General features: G+C 44.6%; 1 protein-coding gene across 2 annotated transcripts in view; it reads left to right on the top strand.

Moving 5' to 3' along the window:
- Positions 1-20,113, top strand: part of INO80 (INO80 complex ATPase subunit) — a 91,996-nt gene extending 71,883 nt beyond the window's left edge. Inside the window, exons 28-35 of one of the 2 annotated variants that reach the window (XM_052646168.1) lie at positions 3,137-3,209; positions 11,552-11,710; positions 12,351-12,453; positions 13,283-13,371; positions 14,872-15,024; positions 15,326-15,485; positions 16,190-16,405; positions 18,561-20,113. In XM_052646168.1, the coding sequence (XP_052502128.1) occupies positions 3,137-3,209; positions 11,552-11,710; positions 12,351-12,453; positions 13,283-13,371; positions 14,872-15,024; positions 15,326-15,485; positions 16,190-16,405; positions 18,561-18,778 (1,171 nt within the window). In that variant the 3' untranslated portion in view covers positions 18,779-20,113. Of the gene's footprint in view, positions 1-3,136; positions 3,210-11,551; positions 11,711-12,350; positions 12,454-13,282; positions 13,372-14,868; positions 15,025-15,325; positions 15,486-16,189; positions 16,406-18,560 lie in introns of both variants that reach the window. The other variant, XM_052646167.1, reaches the window with a different exon arrangement.
- Positions 20,114-21,602: the final 1,489 nt, after the last annotated feature.

Genomic DNA, 21,602 nt, shown 5'->3' with positions numbered 1-21,602 from the left:
TGATTTATGAGGGGTCCTTCCAGGAAAGAGTCTGACTGAGACTAAAGACTGTTTGGCCAGGATGTCCTGACTGGGCAACATTCAGAGCATGTGACCAGTACGTGATCCTAGACTGAGCCATTCACAAGGGCTTTGCTCTGGGATGCCTTGGCCTTTGCTTCCCTTCCTCCTATCCCATGACATTTCCCAAATGGACCCCGCCCCCACCACCGTACCTGATTATTCGGGTGACTAGAAAATATGAGCAAAAGTAAGAGCATAGTGTGGATTTTTTCCTTCTTGGTGAGAGTATAAATAAAGCTCCAGGGTCTTTAATTCTAGCTCTTTTCCAGTCATCATCAAGTCTTTCCCAAAGTCAGCTACATGCCCAGCACTATTTCAGTATTTTGGTGCAAAGTGGCCTTATCTAAAAAAGAATTAGAGTGAGATTTAGGCATGTCTTTGCTACATGATTTCATAGGCTGCTTCACAGACCACCCTGAAGCCTGGTCTCTAAGGCCCATTCCAATAGAGACCCTGAGTTGAGATTCCTTTTTAGCCCCATAGAGGGCACCCGAACTATCATGTTGCCTTCTGGGATTCTATTTTCTTCCTTTTGGTCAGCTTCCAAAACATTAATTTACATTATCAATGCTAGATTTATTAAGTAGAAAGGAACTTCTCAGCAGTTCATTTTAGATGTTTTGGTTTACATATGATCCAACAGTGTGATCCGGGATGGACACTAATTTCTTTGACTTTTAATAATCTAAGACTCTATTTTTCCATTAGAGTATGATGAAATTACACTGAGTACAGCCAAACATTGCTGCTTACCATCTCCTTATCACTAAAAGGTATCTTCTTGATATATAGATGACATCCCCAGAAGAGCATTTTTCACCATTAATGTCTCTAAATTTTGTTACTAATTTATTTTTAACTAGATTCCTTTCTCTAGTGTTTTTTTCTGTATATAGTCCCTGTTTCTGAAGAATTGCCACATCTGGGGACTTATCTCTCTGGCTGTGCAGACTATGGAAATGACCCATCTTTCTGCCTCTATTCTTTTTTATAAATCTCAGCTACCTTCTATCTCTCTCCTTGTCCCACCCTTTACCCCATGCCCACATCAACAAAAAGTCCTGGCTGTCAGGTGACTCCATCAGCTCTAACACAGATGTTGGAAAGAAGCTTCTGACTCCTGCCTCTGTACCCACCAGAGCAGGAGAGAGAGATGCATGGGATTGAGCAGTCTTCTTAAGGCCAAAGTAGAGAAGATTATCTTGTAGAGATTAGTATGGCCCTGGAAAGCTACATCAGTGTTTATTTGAAGCATTATTGTGGTTAAATATTCTCTTATGGGCTAAGAGGTATCAAGCTTGCATTAACATCATCCCGTATCTAGGGGAGAATGTGTTTGTAAACTGGCAGATGCCTTTTAACTTTTTGGTTTGCCCTTTATGATTTAACTGTGAAAGACGATAATATATAAATAAAATTCTGAAATATTAGGCTTCATGATAAAATTCAAGGATAAATGAGCACAACTTCCAGTATTTTTGGAATCATGCCCTATAAGAAACCTCCAAACATGATCTGTTATCCATGTCTGCCTCTAGGAAAGCTGTGTTTAATGGAATGCAAATTAATGGACAGGTTTCTACTAGGACCTACCCAGCCTAGGGATTTAGCCAGGATACTTACTTCAGAGTAGTTCCTTCACTGGTATTCATATTTGCCATTGATATGTCATCATTAAGTCGCTTCAGCTATTTTATTCAGAGCTTCCTCATTTCACAGTGCAGGAAACAGACCTTTAGCAGTCAAGTGACTTTACCAAGGAAGAACGGCATCAAGGGATGAGAGCATCCTGATGTCAGTGTGTTTGTTTTTTCTCTTAAACTGGAACCCACAGAATAAAATTTATCTTACACTGAGATTTAATACATATCTACCATGTCAGAAAATCAGAAAAAATACTTATGCTTATGACCTGTGATATAATATTTTCTAATCTGTTCTTTTTATTTCTGTAACTTATATGTACCAAACCCACCAAACTGATTTCATGACCAATGATAGGTATGACCTGCAGTTTTAATAACACTGGTAATGAATTTCTGGTTTTGTTCCTCATTATAGTCATGAAGAAAAGGGATCAGCAGCTTGATTTAGAGGGCTGTAAAGTTTGTTCATCAGTATAATGCAATCCCTTTCCTATAGAAATGTTCTGGAAAATAACCTCAGGTGACAGAAACATGAAAATGCAAGATAGTCTTGAATATATTCATGTTATCTGCAAGAACTGGGCTTGAACTGAGCCCCTAAGTGCATGTGTGTACACAGATAAACCTTATAGTCAGTCTGTCCTTTCTGATCCGTCATGGCCTTTGTTCCTAAAAGATATTCAGTGAATATTTACTGCCTGAATGAGTGACAGGCGCACCTACTGATTTATTTGTATAATCCTCAGTTTCTTCAAAAGGATATAGGATATAGAGGGGAACTGAGAAAACTATATCTTATTATTTCTGTTAAGGGCAATGTTGGCATCCATCAGAAAAGTGCTTTAATTTTAGCCTGTCTTCATGGAATAATCCTAAATTCAACTGAATACTTAGAAGTCATAACCTGAGTCTTAATCCTGACCTCTGGTCATTTTTCTGGACTAACTTTTTTCATATGAAGTTGAGTCCTTTGGAGTTATGATCATTAGTTCCCAGATTATTGAAAATCATGATTCTTTGGGGAAACATCAGGAAATACTGACTTATTTTTCCCCACTGTATGAATTGGGAATAGTTGGACTTGCTAAACAGTTGACTATTACAGAGACGTCTCTACTTCCATGGCATATTTTTCTGTTACTTTTGCCAAATATTTTAAATTATATTGCCTATCAATCAGTATTAGTAGGCAGCAAAAGTTTATCTACAGATTGGAAGATGACTGCCATAATTTCGTTTTAGCAACCCAGCACCTTTGTTGACACCTTTCAGTGTGTCAGAGAAACGTGGATCAGGTCTGGGTAACCACCAAAACCTTCTGGGCCTAGACATTGTTCTCTGTCCAGAGATCCCTCTCTTTTGCCACATGCCAGTTTTCATTTTCAGTTTTTCCTCTTAAAATATCTCTCCCTCTCTCTCTTCTGCAGGAATGACATTTTTGTGTTCCTGCTAAGTACACGAGCTGGAGGACTGGGTATCAATCTGACTGCCGCAGATACCGTAAGTAACGAGTTAAAAATATACTGGATATGTAGTTTTTCTACTGTAAATATGTTGTTTGGTTGATACTATCCTTTATTATGTGTCACAAACTTTTTATTTCTTTGCCTCTTGTTGTGTTAAAAAGAAGTAGTTGCATTTGCCCTGGAACATTTCAGCTTTCCTTTTTAGACTTCTTTTCTATTTTCTTATTCGAAGTTTCTTACACATTCATTCAACACAGATTTAGTAAAAGTATACTGTGTGTCTGATACTATTCTAAACACCTGGACTGTTAGGAAACTCAGCCAACAAGATTTGTTTGTTTTAGGAGCTGTAACTGAGCAAATCAGAAAGGGTTGTTTTATGACTCTTATGTATTATTCCATCATAGGAAAAACTCATATTTTTATATCCTAAACTTCTAAACATGGTTGGAGAGCTATGAAATTGGTGATTTAAAAAATAAAAAGACATCAAATTATCCCTTTATGCCTACTCTCCTTAGAGGGATGCTTCAGCATCTGAAGTATCTGAAGTATGGGAGAAGAAAAGAACATTCCTTTTGTATCTCAGAACTATTCCCAAGATACAATATATATTTAAAAACAATTTCGGTAACCTTGAGACATAAAAATGCATAAGTGGGAAATTGTTTTGTAGATGGCATGACTCTACAAATACCATTTAATGTGGTCTTTGTGGTACCTCTGTGAAATACAGAACATCAGAATCCCTACAAATAGGAGAAAGATGCAAACTCTGGAGGGTCATGGAGAAATGAAGTCCAAAGGTGAAGAAGCTTGGATAAATTCACAGCAGTAGATCTGAACTAGACCCCCTGTTTCCCAGGTTCCGCTTCTAGACTGTCCATTCTTTCTGCTTGTTAACTGCTGCACTGTAGAATTGCTTGCCTTCAAGCATGGAAAAACAGAATCCATAACATCACCGAGTAGAGTCTCAGCCACAGGACTCAGCTGAACTTTCCTCAGCATCTAAACTTCAGCCAGTTAACCTTTTTGGAACTGGGTTCCATGGCCTCAGGTCTGCTGGAGGCGTTACTGGGTAGATTCTGTGACTTACCTGCACATCATAAGCCTCAGCCATCTTGAGAGAAGGCAGTCAGTGGTGGCAGTGTTGTTCTGGGAAGTCCTCTAATGAGGTAGCTCGCTTGGTGCCATGTCAGCAGAAAGTTGCCTTTCCCTTTGCCCCTTGGTTCTCTGCTCTAGTTTTTACGCATACTGGCCCAATTAGTCACAGTCTTTTCTTTTTCTTTTTTTTTCTGATTAATTACTTTGGTTGTAAATTTGTGGGTGGTAGAGGGCAGGTTCCATAGTTTTTAGATTCCTTCAAATTAGAGAAATGAGACGTGGGTTTGAATCCCAGCTCTGCTATTCACTATGTGAACGTGAAGCAGTTGCTTGACTGCTCTAAGCCATAGTTTCCTCCTCAACAGAATAGAATAATCCTTCCTTCTCCTATAGCTGTGAAATGTTGCCTAGAAAGCATGTGTGCCCAGTGCCTGCACATTAATAGCCCTCAGGGATCCTGTGGCCCTTGTAGCTCCTAATGAGAGAGCCAGGTCCAGAACTTGGTTATTTATACTAGGCCGCAAATAGCCTTCCTTTCCCTTAGGCCTTGCCTGCCTGGCTCTGTGCTCAGCTCTGCTACTATGGGAAAGCTGGGGATGGGAGTCCAGGGAAGGCTTTGGATTCCCAGGATGGGTAAAAAAGTCACACATGATATGGATTGAAGCGCCAAAACTGGGGCCTGGGAGCCTCAGAGGAGGAAGAGAGATGGATGGAGAGGCGGTACTCCAGAACCCTGCACTGGTGCAGCATTGCTATGTCCTGGAGGCGTGGCTGGAGGAGGGTGGAAACTCTCAGGGTCTTCCCAGGGGCAGGAGCCTCTTCTCCGGCACCTTTGTCCCCTCCAGGGTTGATAGATAAGCCTTTCCTGGAAGAGTGCTCTGTCACTGCACAGCCCCCACAAACACTGAGCCTGAGTTTATCTCTGGGTCTCCCGCTTCCCCCTTCTTGCCCTGGTCTCCACATGCCAACTGCAGTTATCCTCAGAGTCATGGGTACTTGGGTGAGAATGCCGAGCATGTCTCTTGCCACACTAGGTTCTTCCCTCATACCAAGCAGTGCCTAATGGGGCAGGCCAGGCGCAGATTGGAGGATTTGGAGACAAGTAACTTGGTTCTTGGATGGATGTTGAAACACTGTTTAGTGTGTGGGTGGGTCCCAGTTATTACATTTATCTAATGCCCATGCTCCCCCACCCACTCCCCTCCACATTCCGGGCTTTGCTCCAACTAGCCAAAGCCAATGAATATTTGAAATAGAAAATTGAGCTCGTAGGAACTGATCCAGACACAGATTCAATTCAGCAAAGTGTTAAGTTCTGTCCCGGGTTAAAGGGGATCCTCCGACCGTGGCCTAGGAGTTGACAGCAGTGGGCCCAGATAGTCTTACTCTTAATGTGAGTACAAGACTGATCACTTTCTCCTAGCTGATCTTTTGGACTCCACTCTCAGCTGCCCAGCCCCATACCTCCTCAGTTTGTTTATACCCTTCTTTATCAGCCATGCTAATCCCTTGCTTAAAACTCTTCAGGGAGTCTCTGTCATCTACAAGATAAAGTGTAAGCTCTTTTACACATACAAGGCCCTTCACTTTGTGGCCTTTATCTCCCTTTCCAGCCTAATGCCAGACTACTGCTCCTTCCATAATTTATATTCCAGAAACAATGATTGACTTGATTCCTGAACCTCCCATACTGTATCATGTGCATGCTAAATCACTTCAGTTATGTCCTACTCTTGTGCAACCCCATGGACTATAGCCCGCCAGACTCCTCTCTCCATGGGATTCTCCAGGCAAGAGTACTAGAGTGGGTTGCCATGCCCTTCTCCAGGGGATCTTCCCGACCCAGGGATCGACTGGTGTCTCTTTCATTGGCAGGCGGGTTCTTTACCACTAGCGCTGCCTACGTAAACAGCTCCCTCATCATAAGTCTTTCTCCTTGGCATACCTCTTCTTCCACCTGGGGAACTTCTGATTGTTTTTCAAAACCCCATTCATGATCAGGGGTTACTGTTTTATATAGACTGATAAAGCTCTGATAAGGTGCCATTTGCACCAAGATCTGAAGAAAGTGAGAAAAGCAAGCCAATTATGTACGTGGCCTAAAACAAGAGCATTCCAGGGAAAGGAGATAAGTGCAAAGCCCTGAGGTGAGAACACGCATGGCATAATCGAAATGAAGCGAAGCCTTTTGTAGGGGGAACAGAATGAAGGTGGGCAGAGTGGTGTCAAATAAGTGACAGAAGCAGATTGTGTGGGACTTCATGGGCCATGGTTAGGATTTTGAAGAGAGAGGCTACTGGACGGATTTGAACAGAGAAAATGTATGCTTCTGGCTTCAAGGGTTGTGGACTGGGGAAGACCATAGGGAGAAAGGTGGAAGCAGGAAGTTCAGTTAGGAATTAGACATAAGGCAGTGGTGACTTGGGCAAGGATTGAAGTAGTGGCGGTGTTGAGAGATATTTGGAATCTGCGTGTATCAATATTTTGAAGGCACAGCCAGTGAGGTTTACTGCTAAGACTGGATGTGGATCATGTGGGTCAAGGAGAAGTCCAAGGTGTTCAATGTGAGGAACCAGGATGATGGAGGTACCAGCTACTGGTTAAGGGAAAGTGCACAGAGGAATGGGTTTGAGAAAGAAACTCAAGAGTTCGGTTTGGGGTGTATTAAGTTCAAGGTTCTTAGCAGACATTAAGTAGCCGTGTCATGCAGGCAGTAGAGTGTAGTTTTTAGGAAAAAGATTGAAGCTCAAGATATATTTTGGAGTCACCAGGTCATAGGTAATGTTTAAGGCCGTGAGGCTGGATGAGGTCACCTGGGGAGACCTAGCATTGGTTCATTTGATGAACCTATCTTTCCCTTCTCAGCCTGGCTATCTCAAGTTTGAACTATGGTTTCTTAAGGAATGGTTCACCTAGTCATTCATTGGAATAACCAAAAAATAAGCAAGTTTGAGGGGGCAGAGCTGCATCATGCTTCTGGTGTTGTGGGTTTTTTGCTCAGGCTTCTCTTGTTGTGGACCACGGACTCTAGGCGGAGATCCAGTAGTTGGAGCATGTGGGCTCTTGAGCACGTGGCCTCAGTGATTGTGGTGCATGGGCTTCGTTGCTCCATGGCATGTGGAATCTTCCCAGACCAGGGATCGAACCTGTATCCCCTGCATTGCAGGCAGATTCCCATCCACTGAGCCACCAGGGAAGTCCCATGCTTCTAGTTCTCACAGCTTGTCTTTCACAAGTGAACTACTCCTGCTGGTCAGGAAGAACCCTAACCCCACAACTAGAGGAGCAGAAATAGGTATTCTCTTTACATCCTGGGACGTAGAGGCTCTGAATATTCTGAGTCTCCAATTCTGATATAGTTTACATTTAATTTTGAGGGGAAGGCTAAGGGACTCACAGATTAGAACCTCTTAGAATACTCAGGAAAAAAAAAAAAATGGAACTACACGATTGAAATGAGTTGCTAAGTAATGGTTTGTGTGGAGTCAAGTTATACTCCCTGTGTGTATTATTAGAGAAACAATAAGTTTAACCACTTGCCTGGCATTTTTCCTTTGCCCTGAGATTATTTAGCTTTGGAAGATCCCCAGAACCATTTATGGACAAGGAAGAGGTTAGTCACCCTAAACTGTCAGGAAAAACTTAATGTTTTATGATTGAGAATGCATATATAAACATGTATTTGTAAACAGTGAGACTCTGACTCACTCTTTTAATAAAAACATGATTTTAGCATGAAATTAATGGCAGCTGCCCCTTACTTTCTGCCTTGTTCTTTGTGTATTCTTCCTAAAGTAGGCATTTGACGTTGTTTAGTAAGGGATTGTTATAAACTGCACTGTTGGTTTTGTTTTTGCGTTAGACTGTTTTAAATGTTTGTGTAGAAAGAGATTGAGGAGCTTTTGTCCCATAGTAGCAAGCAGTGTGAGAAGTCTTATGTCCCATGAGACACCATGGGACAGCTTTCAGCCCTCCCAAGGAACTGAACTTCTAACACATTCTCCCCCTATTCCCTCCAAGTGTTGGTCCAGCTGTTTCCAGTTGTTCCTCTCAGTTTTCCCATTTTCACTCCCTCATCCCCTGAAACTCTCTGTCTTTGACTTAGAGAGCCAAGAGCATCCCACACATCTCAGCTCTCACCTTCTTCCTTTGCTCCCCCTTCCCAGTGCCCTCCCAGCTTGCTGTTTACAACTTCATAAAAGTGCTGACAATTAATATATTTCCCATTAGTCATTGCTGGGCCACGCATTGTGGAGTGGCTCTGATCTTTCCTAGTTAAGTCAGTTGTTGCATTCTTAATTGTTGCTTGTTTTTCTCTAGAATGTCACTGAGCTCCATAAAGACGGGTATCGTAAGTGTCCTACCCTGATGGACATTTTCTCCCCTGAGTTTATGTCATTGTTGATTCAGTGTTCATTTTCTATTGTTGAGGTAGATAATAACCATACATCTTATCTGGTGTTTATATCTCTCTTATTTTTGTCTTAACTTGCTAGCTTATATATGTTTCATATTATTTTTCTGTGTCCTTTTCTAGGTAGAATTTTTTTTTTTTTTAAACATCAACAGCTTATTAGATAGGGCTAAGTAGAATCTTATTTTATTCTCTCTTCCTCACCAGTTCTTTACCTCTTCTAATCCATTTGAATGATAAAAGCCACTAAACTGGGGAAAGAGGGGACTTGAAAGTTAAATTGCAAACCTATCTCCTTAGGCTCCAATCTTCTTACTGTTGATGACCTCAAAAGAACCCAAGTTGAGTCAGGTTTGGTTGCCACTGAGACTTCTAGGAAAAATGTAAATATGGAGGAAACACTTCTGAAATGATTCATAATATAGGGTTGCCCATTATGAGTTCATGCTGAACTATTCGTTGCCTTAGGCTTGGACTACTGAAGGTACTGTCTTTTGGGTGTGACATCAACTCTCATTTTCCACATATGCAGTCATGTTAGGTTTGTTGGGCAAACAGTTGCCTCCACCCCAATTCAGTTGGAGGTCTCACTTGCATTAACTCTGTCCTCTCTTCCTTTGTTCTCCCTGAAAGTTTAAACTGAATTTTCTAGAATTTTGCCTATCCTGTTGAAGTTCCAAAATGTCCTGTGGTCAGGTTTTCTGTATTCCTCTAACAAGTGACAAATGTATACTTCCAGATCCTAGATCTGTGGACACTGGCTTAACAATAAGCTTTCATAATGATTTTCTTTCTTTGGCAGGCAGTTTGTAATTTCTTTTTCCTCAAGGATTCTAACTTACACTACAAGTTGAGGAATTATACCTCATATGAGAGCAAGACAAAAGGAGCTCCATAAGAAAGAGCCAGTGGGGGTTCTTACTATTAGAGGAAAAAACATTAAAAATGCTGATGCCTTTTATCCATCCTCACATCAAGTGAGTTCTGCAGAAAATGGCAAAAGAATTGCTTCCATTATTAAATGAGAAAATAAATTACTTAGGAATAGTGTTAGTCATAAGTCATAAGTCGCTCAGTCTTGTCCAACTCTTTGCGACCCCATGGACCATAACCTACCAGGCTCCTCCGTCCATGAGATTTTCCAGGCAAGAATACTGGAGTGGGTTGCCATTTCCTTCTCCAGGAGATCTTCCCAACCCAGGGATTGAACCGGGTCTCCGGCATTCTAGGTAGACGCTTTACCATCTGAGCCACCAGGGAAGTAGTGTTAAGCAATGGAAAAAGCATCTAGAGGAACAGTGTCAAGAGAGATGAATTACTCTTTTGCTTACATTTTAGCGCTTTTTCTAGTTTGGATCACATCTTAGAGATTCTAGTATCAATTGACTAGTATTTGTAGAATTTTACTTTGTTCTGGTGGATGGTGTCTGTCCTCCAATAGCACTAGGCGGGAAAATTTGTAAAATACATAATACATATGAAATAATCAGATACCTTTAGAAAATAGTGATTACGTGGGAGCTTGGACCAGGATAGGCAATGCAACATTTTGCTAATAGTGCAGCTTCTAAAAGGAGACTATTAAGACTGTGAACTCAGGCCAGTCTTCCTAATTTATGAGATGAAGGAAATATATCAGGTTTTTATGAAAATTTAGTGAGATATGTATGCACATCTGTTTTAAGTGCTTAACAGGTTTCGACCATTGTAATTTCTAATAGGAATTCATAAGGAATAGGAAAAGGAAACATTGTTACAGGCAGGAGAGATCAGGGAGGTCTAAGTCAGAAAATCAGCTTGAGCAAGAAGTGGTACAGTCAAACTAACATAAGTGAGGGATACCAAAGAGAACTATCTGACAAAACGGAAGAGGTAGGAAAGAATAAAAGTGAAGTCGTCTTGGTATATAGCTGCTGCTGCTGCTGCTGCTAAGTCGCTTCAGTCGTGTCTGACTCTTGTGCGACCCCATAGACAGCAGCCCACTGAAGCATCAGTGAGCCAGATGTAGATGGTGAGATCCTGGTCCAGGAGAAGGACAGTGGGAATATAGAAAGAATGGGTTTGTTTCTGAAGAAGTTCTAGCTAGATTTGGTGACTTGGTTGAACGTAGAGGAAGACACATGAGCAATGAGGGTAACTTTGAACTGGCTTTCTTTTAAGAGATCCACTGTGTTGATAGTAGCTTCAGGACTGAAGATCCAAGATTCTACTGGTTTTAGGATCACCTATGGGTCAGGGGAGTAGGGAGTACATTTTGTTCTTTGTGTTTGTTGTTTAGCAAACTAGAAGTAGCTTCCAGAGAACCCTTTAAACATTTCTTGCCTGAAATTCAAGAGACAGGAAATGACCCTGTTAATGGGAACCTGAGAATGCCAGGAAAGCCATGCCTGTCTCTTACCAAGGTAGGCTTAGGGTTAAAAAGAAGAATTTCACATCCCAGGCCCACTGCTTATTTAGCCTGTGTGATCTTGGATAAAGTCTCTTGAGTTCCCTGAGTCTCAGTTTCCTCATCTATTTATATAAAGTAGGGGTTTTTAATAGTGACTAAATCATATGGTAGTGGAATTTAAGTGAGTTAATACACATAAAACATCTAGTGCAATGATTGGCAAATAGTAAGCCCTGGATGTTAAGTGTTAATATTGTTGCCACTCTCTTTTTAACCCTCAGAGTCTTTCACCCAGAGCAGGTGAAGGAATGGCTTGGTTTTATGAGTAGATATCTTTCATCTTTATATCATAGAAAAAAATCTGGTATCAAAGTGTTGAAATAGACGAATGGCTGGGTTGCTGTCAGAATTCCTGGTGTTGCCCTGAGAGCGCCTCAGTCTTTGCTGTATTCTTGTCCTGCCTGCACAGGTGATTTTTTACGATAGCGATTGGAACCCCACTGTAGACCAGCAGGCCATGGACAGGGCCCACCGCTTGGGGCAGACAAAGCAGGTTACCGTCTACCGACTCATCTGTAAGGGCACCATTGAAGAACGCATTCTGCAGCGAGCCAAGGAGAAGAGCGAGGTAAGCAGAAGGCAAAGGAGGCACTGTGCTGGCAGAGAAAGTAGTTCAGCCACAGTGACTGACCGAGACGCAGACGCTCGGCTTTCCCTGGTCCCGAAAGCGCTGAAACTTCTTGTGACTAGAAGATAAAATGAAGTCTGTACAAAAGCAGCGTGCACTGGCTTAGCCACTCCTCACTCCTTTTCTTCTGGAACGGTATCTACACCCTGTATTCTCCTGTCGTTCATTTGAAGAAGACCCCAGTTGTGGCCCTTGTTTTTGACATAGTTTCATGTTCATGGGAGGAAGAAATGGCCGTTGTTCCTGCCCTGGTATTCTCGGTGTGATCGGCCTCTGAGCTGTATGCTTAATTTGCTAGTTTCTAAAGAAATTATCATTTTTGGTTCTTTTCCTTCTTGATTCAATATAATTGGATCTTACAGATATCAACAGTTTCAAGCAAAGACGTTCTCATTGTCCTTTCTGTTGGCACAAATGACCTGGGTGAGCCTGTCACATGAATGAAAAAAAAAATAGGAAATCCAGGGGCCTTACCAGAATTACAGATTGAGAAACATGTTTCTTTCTTTTTGGATATTTTCCATAAGGGAACAGATGCCTATCGGTGATTTTTTTTTTTTTTTTTTTTGCTTTGGATTAGATTCAACGGATGGTGATTTCTGGTGGAAACTTCAAACCAGATACCTTGAAACCCAAAGAGGTGGTTAGTCTTCTTCTAGACGATGAAGAGTTGGAAAAGAAATGTACGTACTCTAGACCTCTTATTAATGTGCTGTCCTTACAGAGATGATTCCTCTGGCTCCACGTATCTGAAAATGAAAGGGCCCTTGACTATGTCCCAAGGGTAGACAAAGCCAGACTGTGTTTGAGGAGAAACACTTTTTTGGTTAATAGTTTGTTTTAAAGCTCATACAAGGATATGTTACGGAGTATAAGGAAATAGGTGTATTTTAAGAGTAATACGACTTCAAATAAATGTGTACAGGAAGGCTACCTCCTAGATTTCCTCAGCAGTAATGAATTTACTCTCTTCTGTCCAGAGAAATATTTTTGTGAAATTAATGGAAAAGTTGGAAAAGCACACTGCCGTATGTAATATTCAGACCCTTCTCCCAGTATTTCTGGCTTTTGAGAAGCCAGAAAGTGGGTTTCAGACTTAACCTTGTAAACTTCTGCAGGCGTGGACAGCATCACATCAAAAAATGTGCTGAAGCACCTTTCTTATGGTGCTCACGTGTGCCACCGCCTTCTGAAAACCTTTCAGGACTCTGTAACCATCTTGATCTGTGCAGTGCACAGATATTAAAAGGCTGAAAAGAAAAGGGAAAAGGAAAGGCATGGAAAGGCCCATGACAATGAGACTGAATCATGGTCTGAACCCCAAAACTGTTTAGAACCCAAGGAACTCTGTTCGTTCTCCAAGTTAGGAAACCACCAGTTACCTGCCTGCCTTAAATGGATGGAAGTCATACCTTGAATCATAATATCAAAGAATAAGCCCACCTTAGTTTCAGAGAATAAGTATCAACATTGCCACAGGTGCTTCATTAGATCTTAAAATTTTCTTGATAGTGAGACTTCGGCAAGAAGAGAAACGCCAGCAGGAGGAAACCAACCGAGTTAAAGAACGCAAGCGCAAGCGGGAAAAGTACGCAGAGAAGGTATGTCAAGTTGGGGTGGTGGACTGGGGCTGATGGGGGTGCTGAGTGGTCCTTCCAGAAAAGACTATAGAATACAGGCTTGTCATCTTGGTTGCTGGTTGGTATCCAGCTCCATCTGTGTGTGTTATGTAACAGTTCTGTCCTGACTGACGATCGAGCAAGAGAAATGCAGCCTTGGTAGGGTTGTACTCCCCACACAGACATAATTATATTATATGGGTCTGTGGTCACATGTAATTGTAGAAACCTTTTGCTGGGACTTTTTTTAAAAGCTTAAGTCCAAATGTGAGTAAGATGAATGTTAGATTATTAGATTCTGCAGAATCTTAAAAAGGGCCTAAGAGGTCATTAGATCCAGCCCGTCTGCCACAATTCTTCTAGTATCATCTACTACTGGAAAATTAAATCACTGTCACGCTATTCATCTTTCTCCAGTTCGTGCCAAGGATTTGGGCTGAGCTGTTTTTTGCTTTGTTTTTGTTTTTGTATCCCTTCTGACATTTCCTGCTTGAGCCCACCAGCCTAGCTGCAACATGGGATGTAGTTCCCCTCCATTTCTTCCTGTCTTGCTGTTTCTGCACACATGCCAGTAATCCTTATCATAAGCTAGTCTTTATTGTTGTTTAGTCCCTAAGTCATGTCCGACTCTGCGAACCCGTGCACCGTAGCCCAGCAGGCTCCTCTGTCCATGGGATTTCCCGGGCAAGAATACTGGAGTGGGTTGCCATTTCCTTCTTCAGGGGATCTTCCCGACGCAAGGATCGAACCCAGGTCTCCTACATTGCAGGCAGATTCTTTACCATCTGATCCACCAGGGACGCCCCAAAGACATACCATATTAACCCTAACAGATTCTAGATACAAGTGCTGTTAGGTGCAGTGGATGAATGTGATTCCCACAATTTTCTAAGCACACTCTGATTCCACGTCGCTAACCTGTGACAAAGCCCTGCTGAACTTGGCTCTAGCACTGTTCGGTGTAGCTCAGTCATTCAGTGCTTAAGCATTTTCGTGTAAATTGAGGAGGTAATGAAAAGCCACTTCAGTATTCCTTGTGTATGAGAAGAACCTTCATTCCCCTTATGCATATTTAAAAAGAAGGCAGAGTAAAAACAGATGTGCAAAAATAAACTAAGAGCAGGGGCTCTCCCGCTTGTGGGGCTGCATTGGTTCAGCCTGAAAAGTGCTGCGAGGCTGCCCTGGAAGCTGACCGACCCTCGCCCTGTTCGGATTCTGTTTGGCACAGCTCCATTCAGTGTGACTGGCCTTTCAGCTCTGTATTATTATGGTAGAATATGCATGAACTTGTACTAAGTGATTCCTTTCCTCCTTCCTTGGGATTTTTTTCTTTTTTAATAATATGCTAATTGAATAAAGTGAAACTTAGACGTTTACAAAGAGTCAAATATCTGTCATCACTTTCTTCTCCAACCCTACTTTTCTCTCAGTGCCTAGCCTCATGTTTTTTTCTGTATTTCTTGATTTGTGTGTTCCCAGAAGAAAAAAGAAGATGAATTGGATGGCAAAAGGAGAAAGGAGGGTATGAACCTGGTGATCCCATTTGTTCCCTCAGCTGATAACTCCAATCTCTCTGCGGATGGGGACGACTCCTTCATCAGCGTGGACTCAGCCATGCCCAGCCCTTTCAGTGAGGTGAGGCTCCTTTTATTAGTGATGCCTTCATCGCAGCAATGGGGGCTGTGTCCTTACTGGGTAGCTTTTGCTTTTTGGGGGATTTGCCTGCCTTGTAAAGGGGGTTTCACAAGGAATCCATCAGGAGAAAAGCAAATGAAGGCGAACTGCCTTCTCCAGAGCCACAGTAGGGGGTCTGAATCTCAGGAGTGATGCCAGGGAGGAGAGGGAATGGTGGGGAGGCCTAGGAAGCATGTCCTCACTGAGGCACAAGGGCTGAAGGCTCTGAGAGGAGTGGTGATCATGACCCTTCCGCCTCTAGATCTCCATCAGCAGTGAGCTGCACACCGGCTCCATTCCCCCCGATGAGAGCAGCAGCGACATGCTGGTCATTGTGGACGACCCCGCCTCCTCAGCCCCTCAGTCCCGAGCCACCAACTCTCCTGCTTCCATAACGGGCTCTGTCTCAGACACTGTGAATGGTGAGTGATGCAGCTGTCCCTGCCACTTGGGCGAGGTCCTGGTTCCTTCTCAGATAATGGCATTTTCTACCTCCTTTAAAGAAGAGTGGAGTAGAGCAGAAAACATTTGAAGTCTCTTTGTTTTACTAGCCTATTCAAGTGAAAGGGAGAATGAGAAGGCTTAAGGAAAACAAAATAAGAACTTCATAAAGATTTCGAACTTCTTTGTTTTCTAGCCATTCCTGTTCTTCATATTTCACCCGTATTTTGGCTAGTTTTTAGTTATAGTTAACTTCTCCGGGCCTTTCCGCTCTTTGTTCTTTGGGGCCCAGTGTTGCTGCTATTTCTTGAGTCCCTCTAGGTTTGCAACTTGGGAGTAAAAGTCGATTCCCCAAGGCAGGAGAGCATTGGATTGTGCAGGTGAATCACGAGTAGCATACCCCCAGAGTTCGTTTAGTAATGACCCAGTTCAAAGAAAAAATCAGGAGCAATGGCGCCACTCTTAGAGAATGAAGAGCAACTTGACGTGTCAGGCCATTGTAGCTACTCACAGTTCTTACTAATGCTGTGTGACTGTGTGGCTCAGCCATTAGATTGGGACATAGACCTCCCTAGGAGTCCTGAAACAAAACACTCCGAAAGCCATCTTCTGTGTCCAGGAGAAGATTCTCGTCACACATAAGAAATTGATTTTCTTTCCCCTCTTGACCAATTTGTTCCCACAGGGATTTCCATTCAGGAAATGCCAGCCGCAGGACGTGGTCATTCAGCCCGAAGCCGAGGCCGCCCTAAAGGTTCGGGGAGCACAGCCAAAGGAGCCGGGAAGGGCCGGAGCCGGAAGTCCACTGCAGGCAGTGCTGCCGCCATGGCAGGAGCCAAAGCAGGGGCTGCCGCAGCCTCCGCCGCGGCCTATGCTGCATACGGGTACAACGTGTCTAAAGGTGCGGGGCCCCTAGGGACTGAGGCGCCGTTCTGGCTGGGGCCAGGCTGGAGGGCTGCTGAGCATTCTGCCAGGTAGAGCAGGCAGGACCCCTGGGCCCAGAGCCCGTGTTGGAGCGCGCCTCTGTACCAAGTGGTCCTGACACTCCCTGTGCTCTTGTGACCTAGTGTAGTGCTGCCTTCAGAGTGGAAGTAACTGAAAAACAAAAAGGTGAATTTCTTGACAATGTTGCTTAAACATTTCTCCTGCTTTGAGAACTGATTTTTTCCCCCGACTCACATTTTAATAATTACATTTCTGTAGTGCAGACTAGTATAGTTAACAGTTACCCAGTAGCTTAGTTGGTGAAGAATCCGCCTGCAATGCAGGAGACCCCAGTTTGATTCCTGGGTTGGGAATATTTGCTGGAGAACGGGTAGGCTACCCACTCCAATATTCTTGGGCTTCCCTTTTGGCTCAGCTGGTAAAGAATCCCCCTGCAATGTGGGAGACCTGGGTTGGGAAGATCCCTTGGAAAAGGGAAAGGCTACCCATTCCAGTATTCTGGCCTGAAGAATTTCATGGACTGTATAGTCCACAGGGTCGAAAAGAGTCGGACACAACTCAGCAACTTTCAGCTTTGTGAGCCACCACCTTAGGATTAAACATCTGCTGTAGGGATTTCCCTAGTGGTCCATGGGTTAGGTCTCTGCTGTCACTGCTGAGGGCCTGGGTTCAGATCCCACTAAGAGCCCACAAACCACACTGTGCCAAAACACACACACACACACAAAACCCAACACCTGTGTGCATGGGAGTATAACACATGGACCCCGTACCTGAATATATAATGAAAATGAGACAAGGAAGCCATGCCTGGAATGTGTTTAGTGGCAGTAGAAGGTAGTATGTTACCATTGAGTGAGAGAAGAGGAAAGACCTTAATTGTAGTAGATCAGAAGGAGGAAGAACTATGTACTTGATGACTAAGCTTCCAGACTCAGAAGGAAAGAGAAGGTTGACAAAGGATTTCCACTGGTGACAGAGGTTTTAACGACCTAGGCATATTGGAGGTCACCAAGCAGGTCAGTCAGACTGTGCTGCAAAGGGCCTGTGGGAGTCAAGGTTGGAAAGACCTGATGGGCAGAAGCTCGTCAGACGTGTGACCATGGGCGGTCAGAGTGGTGAGAAGGGCAGCACTTGCCGTTCGGGCACTGCTCTCCATTCAGAACACATGCTTAAAATTTAGGATGTTGCAGCAAGTAAAAGCATTATTGAATAGAAAGTTCTCAATAAGTGTTCATTTACCTCCCCTTTCTCCTCCTTTCTCCTTTGTTCAACAACTGTAAAGTATAATAGCCTAGCCCTGTGTTTCTTAACTTCTTGCCAGCTCATCACATCCTTGGGAAACAGCAGTCCTGGCAACAGTTAAGGCTGCCGTGGCAGGGTTTCACCCCCACATGGGGCAAAACATGACACTCATCAGGCTTTCTTCTAGAGGCAGCAGGAGGCAGAGTGTCACAAGAAACATTGGCAGTGCTTGGTGACTGGGCTTGGAAAGCAAGGGATTCGGTCATTGCCTACAGCTCCACTGTGGGTGAGAGTATTCACGAGTCTGCCTACCGAGCATGTAGAATTCCTTTTTAGGAATGTTAGAAAGAGTTGCTGTACAGGAGATTTGAACCAGCTCCTTAAAAGCAGTAGGTCTTAGAGAGCAGTGTGGCTGTGTGCAACGCGAGAGCTGCATGTGTAGACATAGGATAGAGTGGGCAGCCTTGTGCCCTCTGGTCAGATGGACTGCAGAGTAGAGGACATCTGAAATTAAGAAGGAAGCAGCTCACAAGTGCTGTCCCAGGAAGGAAGCCGGCCTGTATAAGAAAACACATCAGTGCCTGTCACAGCTCTTCCTGTAGCCTTGGCTTCCCAACGGGTAACGTGTGCTCTGCTCTTGAGTGCCTCGGTGACATCTGCTCCCTGTAGATGTAGTAATGTGGAGAGGGCTGGGCAGGTATTGGTTTTCTCTTACAGGAAAAAACAGTTGATAGGAACAACAAGTGGTACGGGGTTCCCCACAACCTCACCTCCAGACCTGACTCCAGGAACCAGGGTCAGGTGCTGAGGCAGTTCATGTGGGATGGGCGCTTACACTCTTCTTGCCTGTCTTTCTCTCCCCGCAGGAATCTCTGCCAGCAGTCCTCTGCAGACGTCCCTCGTTCGGCCTGCTGGCCTTGCTGACTTTGGACCTTCAAGCGCCTCTTCTCCCTTGAGCTCCCCTTTAGGCAAAGGAAATAATCTTCCTGGGACTCCCAAGAGCCTCCACTTGACCAGCAGCCTAGCCCCAGACTCCCTGGTCCGCAAACAGGGCAAAGGCACCAACCCCACGGGAGGACGGTAACCATCTGGCCCTCCAGCTTCCTTCAGCCACACAGGGGCTCACGCCCTGGCCTGCAGGCGGTCTGTGGATAGCTTGCCCAGTGCAGCATCTTCCATCCCAAGCCACGGGGCAGCAAGGACCAGCTGCAGCAAGGGAAAAACAGGCAGGTGGCTGGTGTGAGCACTTGGATCATCCATGTCTCTAGAGGAATGCTCTGGGGTTGCCTGTAGGAAAAAGGCCTAAGGACAGGGATCAGACCCACAGCCTCTCAAAGGACCTTATAGGCAAGTCTTAAACCTCACACTGGGGAAGGGCTGACAGAGACCCCGTCTCGATGCTCAGGCACACAGTCTCCATCCCCATTCCACTCTTCAGCTCTGGCCATGTCCCTTGCAAAGGCTCTACAAGTGCTGTGAAGAGCCTTCCACGGTGGAGACTTCTCTTAGGGCTGTGATTTCCTGGGGGGCTCGGAAGGGAGGAAATCATGTAGTTGGCGTTCTCAGCTGAGCAACCCAAGTCTCCAAACCCATTCACCAGAGTGTTACGGCTGAGAGCAGCAAATATAGGACAAGGTGGTGGCTGTGAGGATGGCACAAGGCTAGAGGCAGCAGGCGTGGAGGCAGTTGTTTTCCCAGCATTTCCTCTCCTGCCCTGCATGGTTCGCATCAGAGAACCTTCAGGTCCCACCAGCAACTAGCCGCAGCTCCCACCCCGGGACTCCCAGAAGCCAGTAAGAGACCAGGAGCCACCTCAATCAGCAGGACAGCCTCACTGCCCCTCTTGCAGGCTCCCCTTTCCCCTCCTGAATGCACAGTCTCCCCGCCCTTGCCCTTCAGCCCCCTGCTTGGCTGTATGCACTGTCTGTATTGCACTGAGAAAGGAAGGGATGGTGGAGTGAGATGGAGAGGATGGAGCAAGGGCAGGCTCAGCACCCACCTCCCAGCCTGGCCCCGCCAGCCCAAGCTCGCTTCCCTTCAGAAGCGGCAAAGGGGTGGTGTTCACATGGGAGGTGTTTCTGCCTACCCCCAGCCTGATGTCCCTGGTGGAGCAGGTGCTTCTGGGCGGGTCCGCCTCTAATTTGCACACCTGAAAATCGCGGAATTGAGTTTAGATAGATTGATTTTTTAAACTTTTTTTTTGAGTAGGGGTGGTAGGGGAATCATTTAATTTAAATCATTAAGATTCCCCTGCCCAAACCCAGACTCCTGTGTACAGATGCTATTTAGAGGGAATCAGAAAAATGCCAAGCCTTTTTTTCTCTTTGAATGTGCTGTCTATTTTTATAACTGAACCTGTACATATGTATAAAGAGAGACACATCTTTCTTTTACTAACTGGAGAAAAATCTTAAATAAAATGGAGTGAGATAATTTTATGTAAATTGAGGTGTCTGTGGTCTTTGCAGCTGCCTCTCCTTGGGGCCATCATAGGGCTCCTGGGGGAGAGTGGCAGGATGAAGAGGAAGCAGAACCCCGACATCATGATCGTTCTTATCATCAGAGAGGTGGTCAGTGGGACGAGGAGTGCCCTGTAGGCATTGATGGCCATAGGAATGTGCCTCCAGCCATCAGAGGGGTGGCTTGACCAAGTGCCTGACAGGCCAGGGCCCTCGGGGTGTGGGCTCCTTATGACTCTGGACTTTGCCTCCAGGACTTTAATGTCGGCTGCTTGACCGGGCCTACCATTAGGGGTTTACACAGTGGCAGTCTAAAAACTGACACATTCTTTCTTCAAAAACCACAAGTGAGAGGTTATCCTAGCAACGTATTATACATAGAATCCCCAACTAATAGGAACTTAAGGGTCCCAGTTTCTAGAAATGTGATGTGTATACAAATATGTGTATATAAACCCCAGAAACCTGCCCCATTTGCAGTTGCAGTACCCACTATCAGTTAAGCTGGCAGAAATACTGAGGAACTGTGAAATGAACACTGTTCTCAGAGTTAGCTGTCGTAAGAATCGTGAAAGAAAACAGTGAAATATGTAACTAGGGATTCCAGAGACATCCAGGCTTTGAAAACTTAGCTCTCTGATCAGTTGGGAAGAGAGAGCCCTCCAGCCTGTGCTAGCAGTATTTCTCTAATTGAGCTTCATAAGACAGTGATGTACTCTTGCGTCACCATCCAGCGGGGTTTGTGCTGGCTGTGTGGCCGCCTGGGCCTTGGCTCACCCTGCACACCCTTGATAGGGGCGGGCTGGCTCCTGAGCATCTGCTGCTTCCTGGTCACAAGGGTAAGCCTTTTCCTCCTTTTGCTGATCTTAAGTAGCGCTGTCATGCGTGCTGGGTCTTGTTTTGTTGCTGGTAAACTTGACCATGGCCTTGCATAGAGCAAACCTGTGTCAGTTTTCCAATGAGCCATACCCTGTTGTCGTCACCACTGTGGCTTCTGGTCAACAAGCCCACTAGGATGGATCCTCTCTAGTTCTCGTTACTTAGCCTGCCCCTCAGTGACAAGACTGTTCAGACTGCACCAAGGTCAACGGTGGTCACCTCTCTATAGACCTGACAACTCATCCTCGCATAGCTTCGCCCAGATGTGGATAGGCTAGATAAAGCCTCCTCCTGAAAAGCATGTGAGTTCTGGACCAGAGCTCTCCAGTCATCTCTTTCTCCAGACACACTGCCATGCTCCCCTGTTAGGCATTTTCAATCCAGTCCCTGAAGCAGCAGCTAACATGTCATATTCAGGGATGCTCATGGCCTTGATGTTTCTCTCACCTGTCCCTCTCTTACCTGAGGGTTCATAGATGGAGCTTGAATCTTAAAAGTGAAGGCTTCAAACTCATTAACAACTTGAGTCCTGTCCCCAACTTACACACTTTATGAACACTTGTCCGCCTC

Source organism: Budorcas taxicolor, chromosome 10, assembly GCF_023091745.1.
Source record: "Budorcas taxicolor isolate Tak-1 chromosome 10, Takin1.1, whole genome shotgun sequence".
NCBI classification, from domain to species: domain Eukaryota; kingdom Metazoa; phylum Chordata; class Mammalia; order Artiodactyla; family Bovidae; genus Budorcas; species Budorcas taxicolor.
Note: the sequence above shows the minus strand (reverse complement) of the source record. Positions and strands in the feature narration are given on the sequence as shown.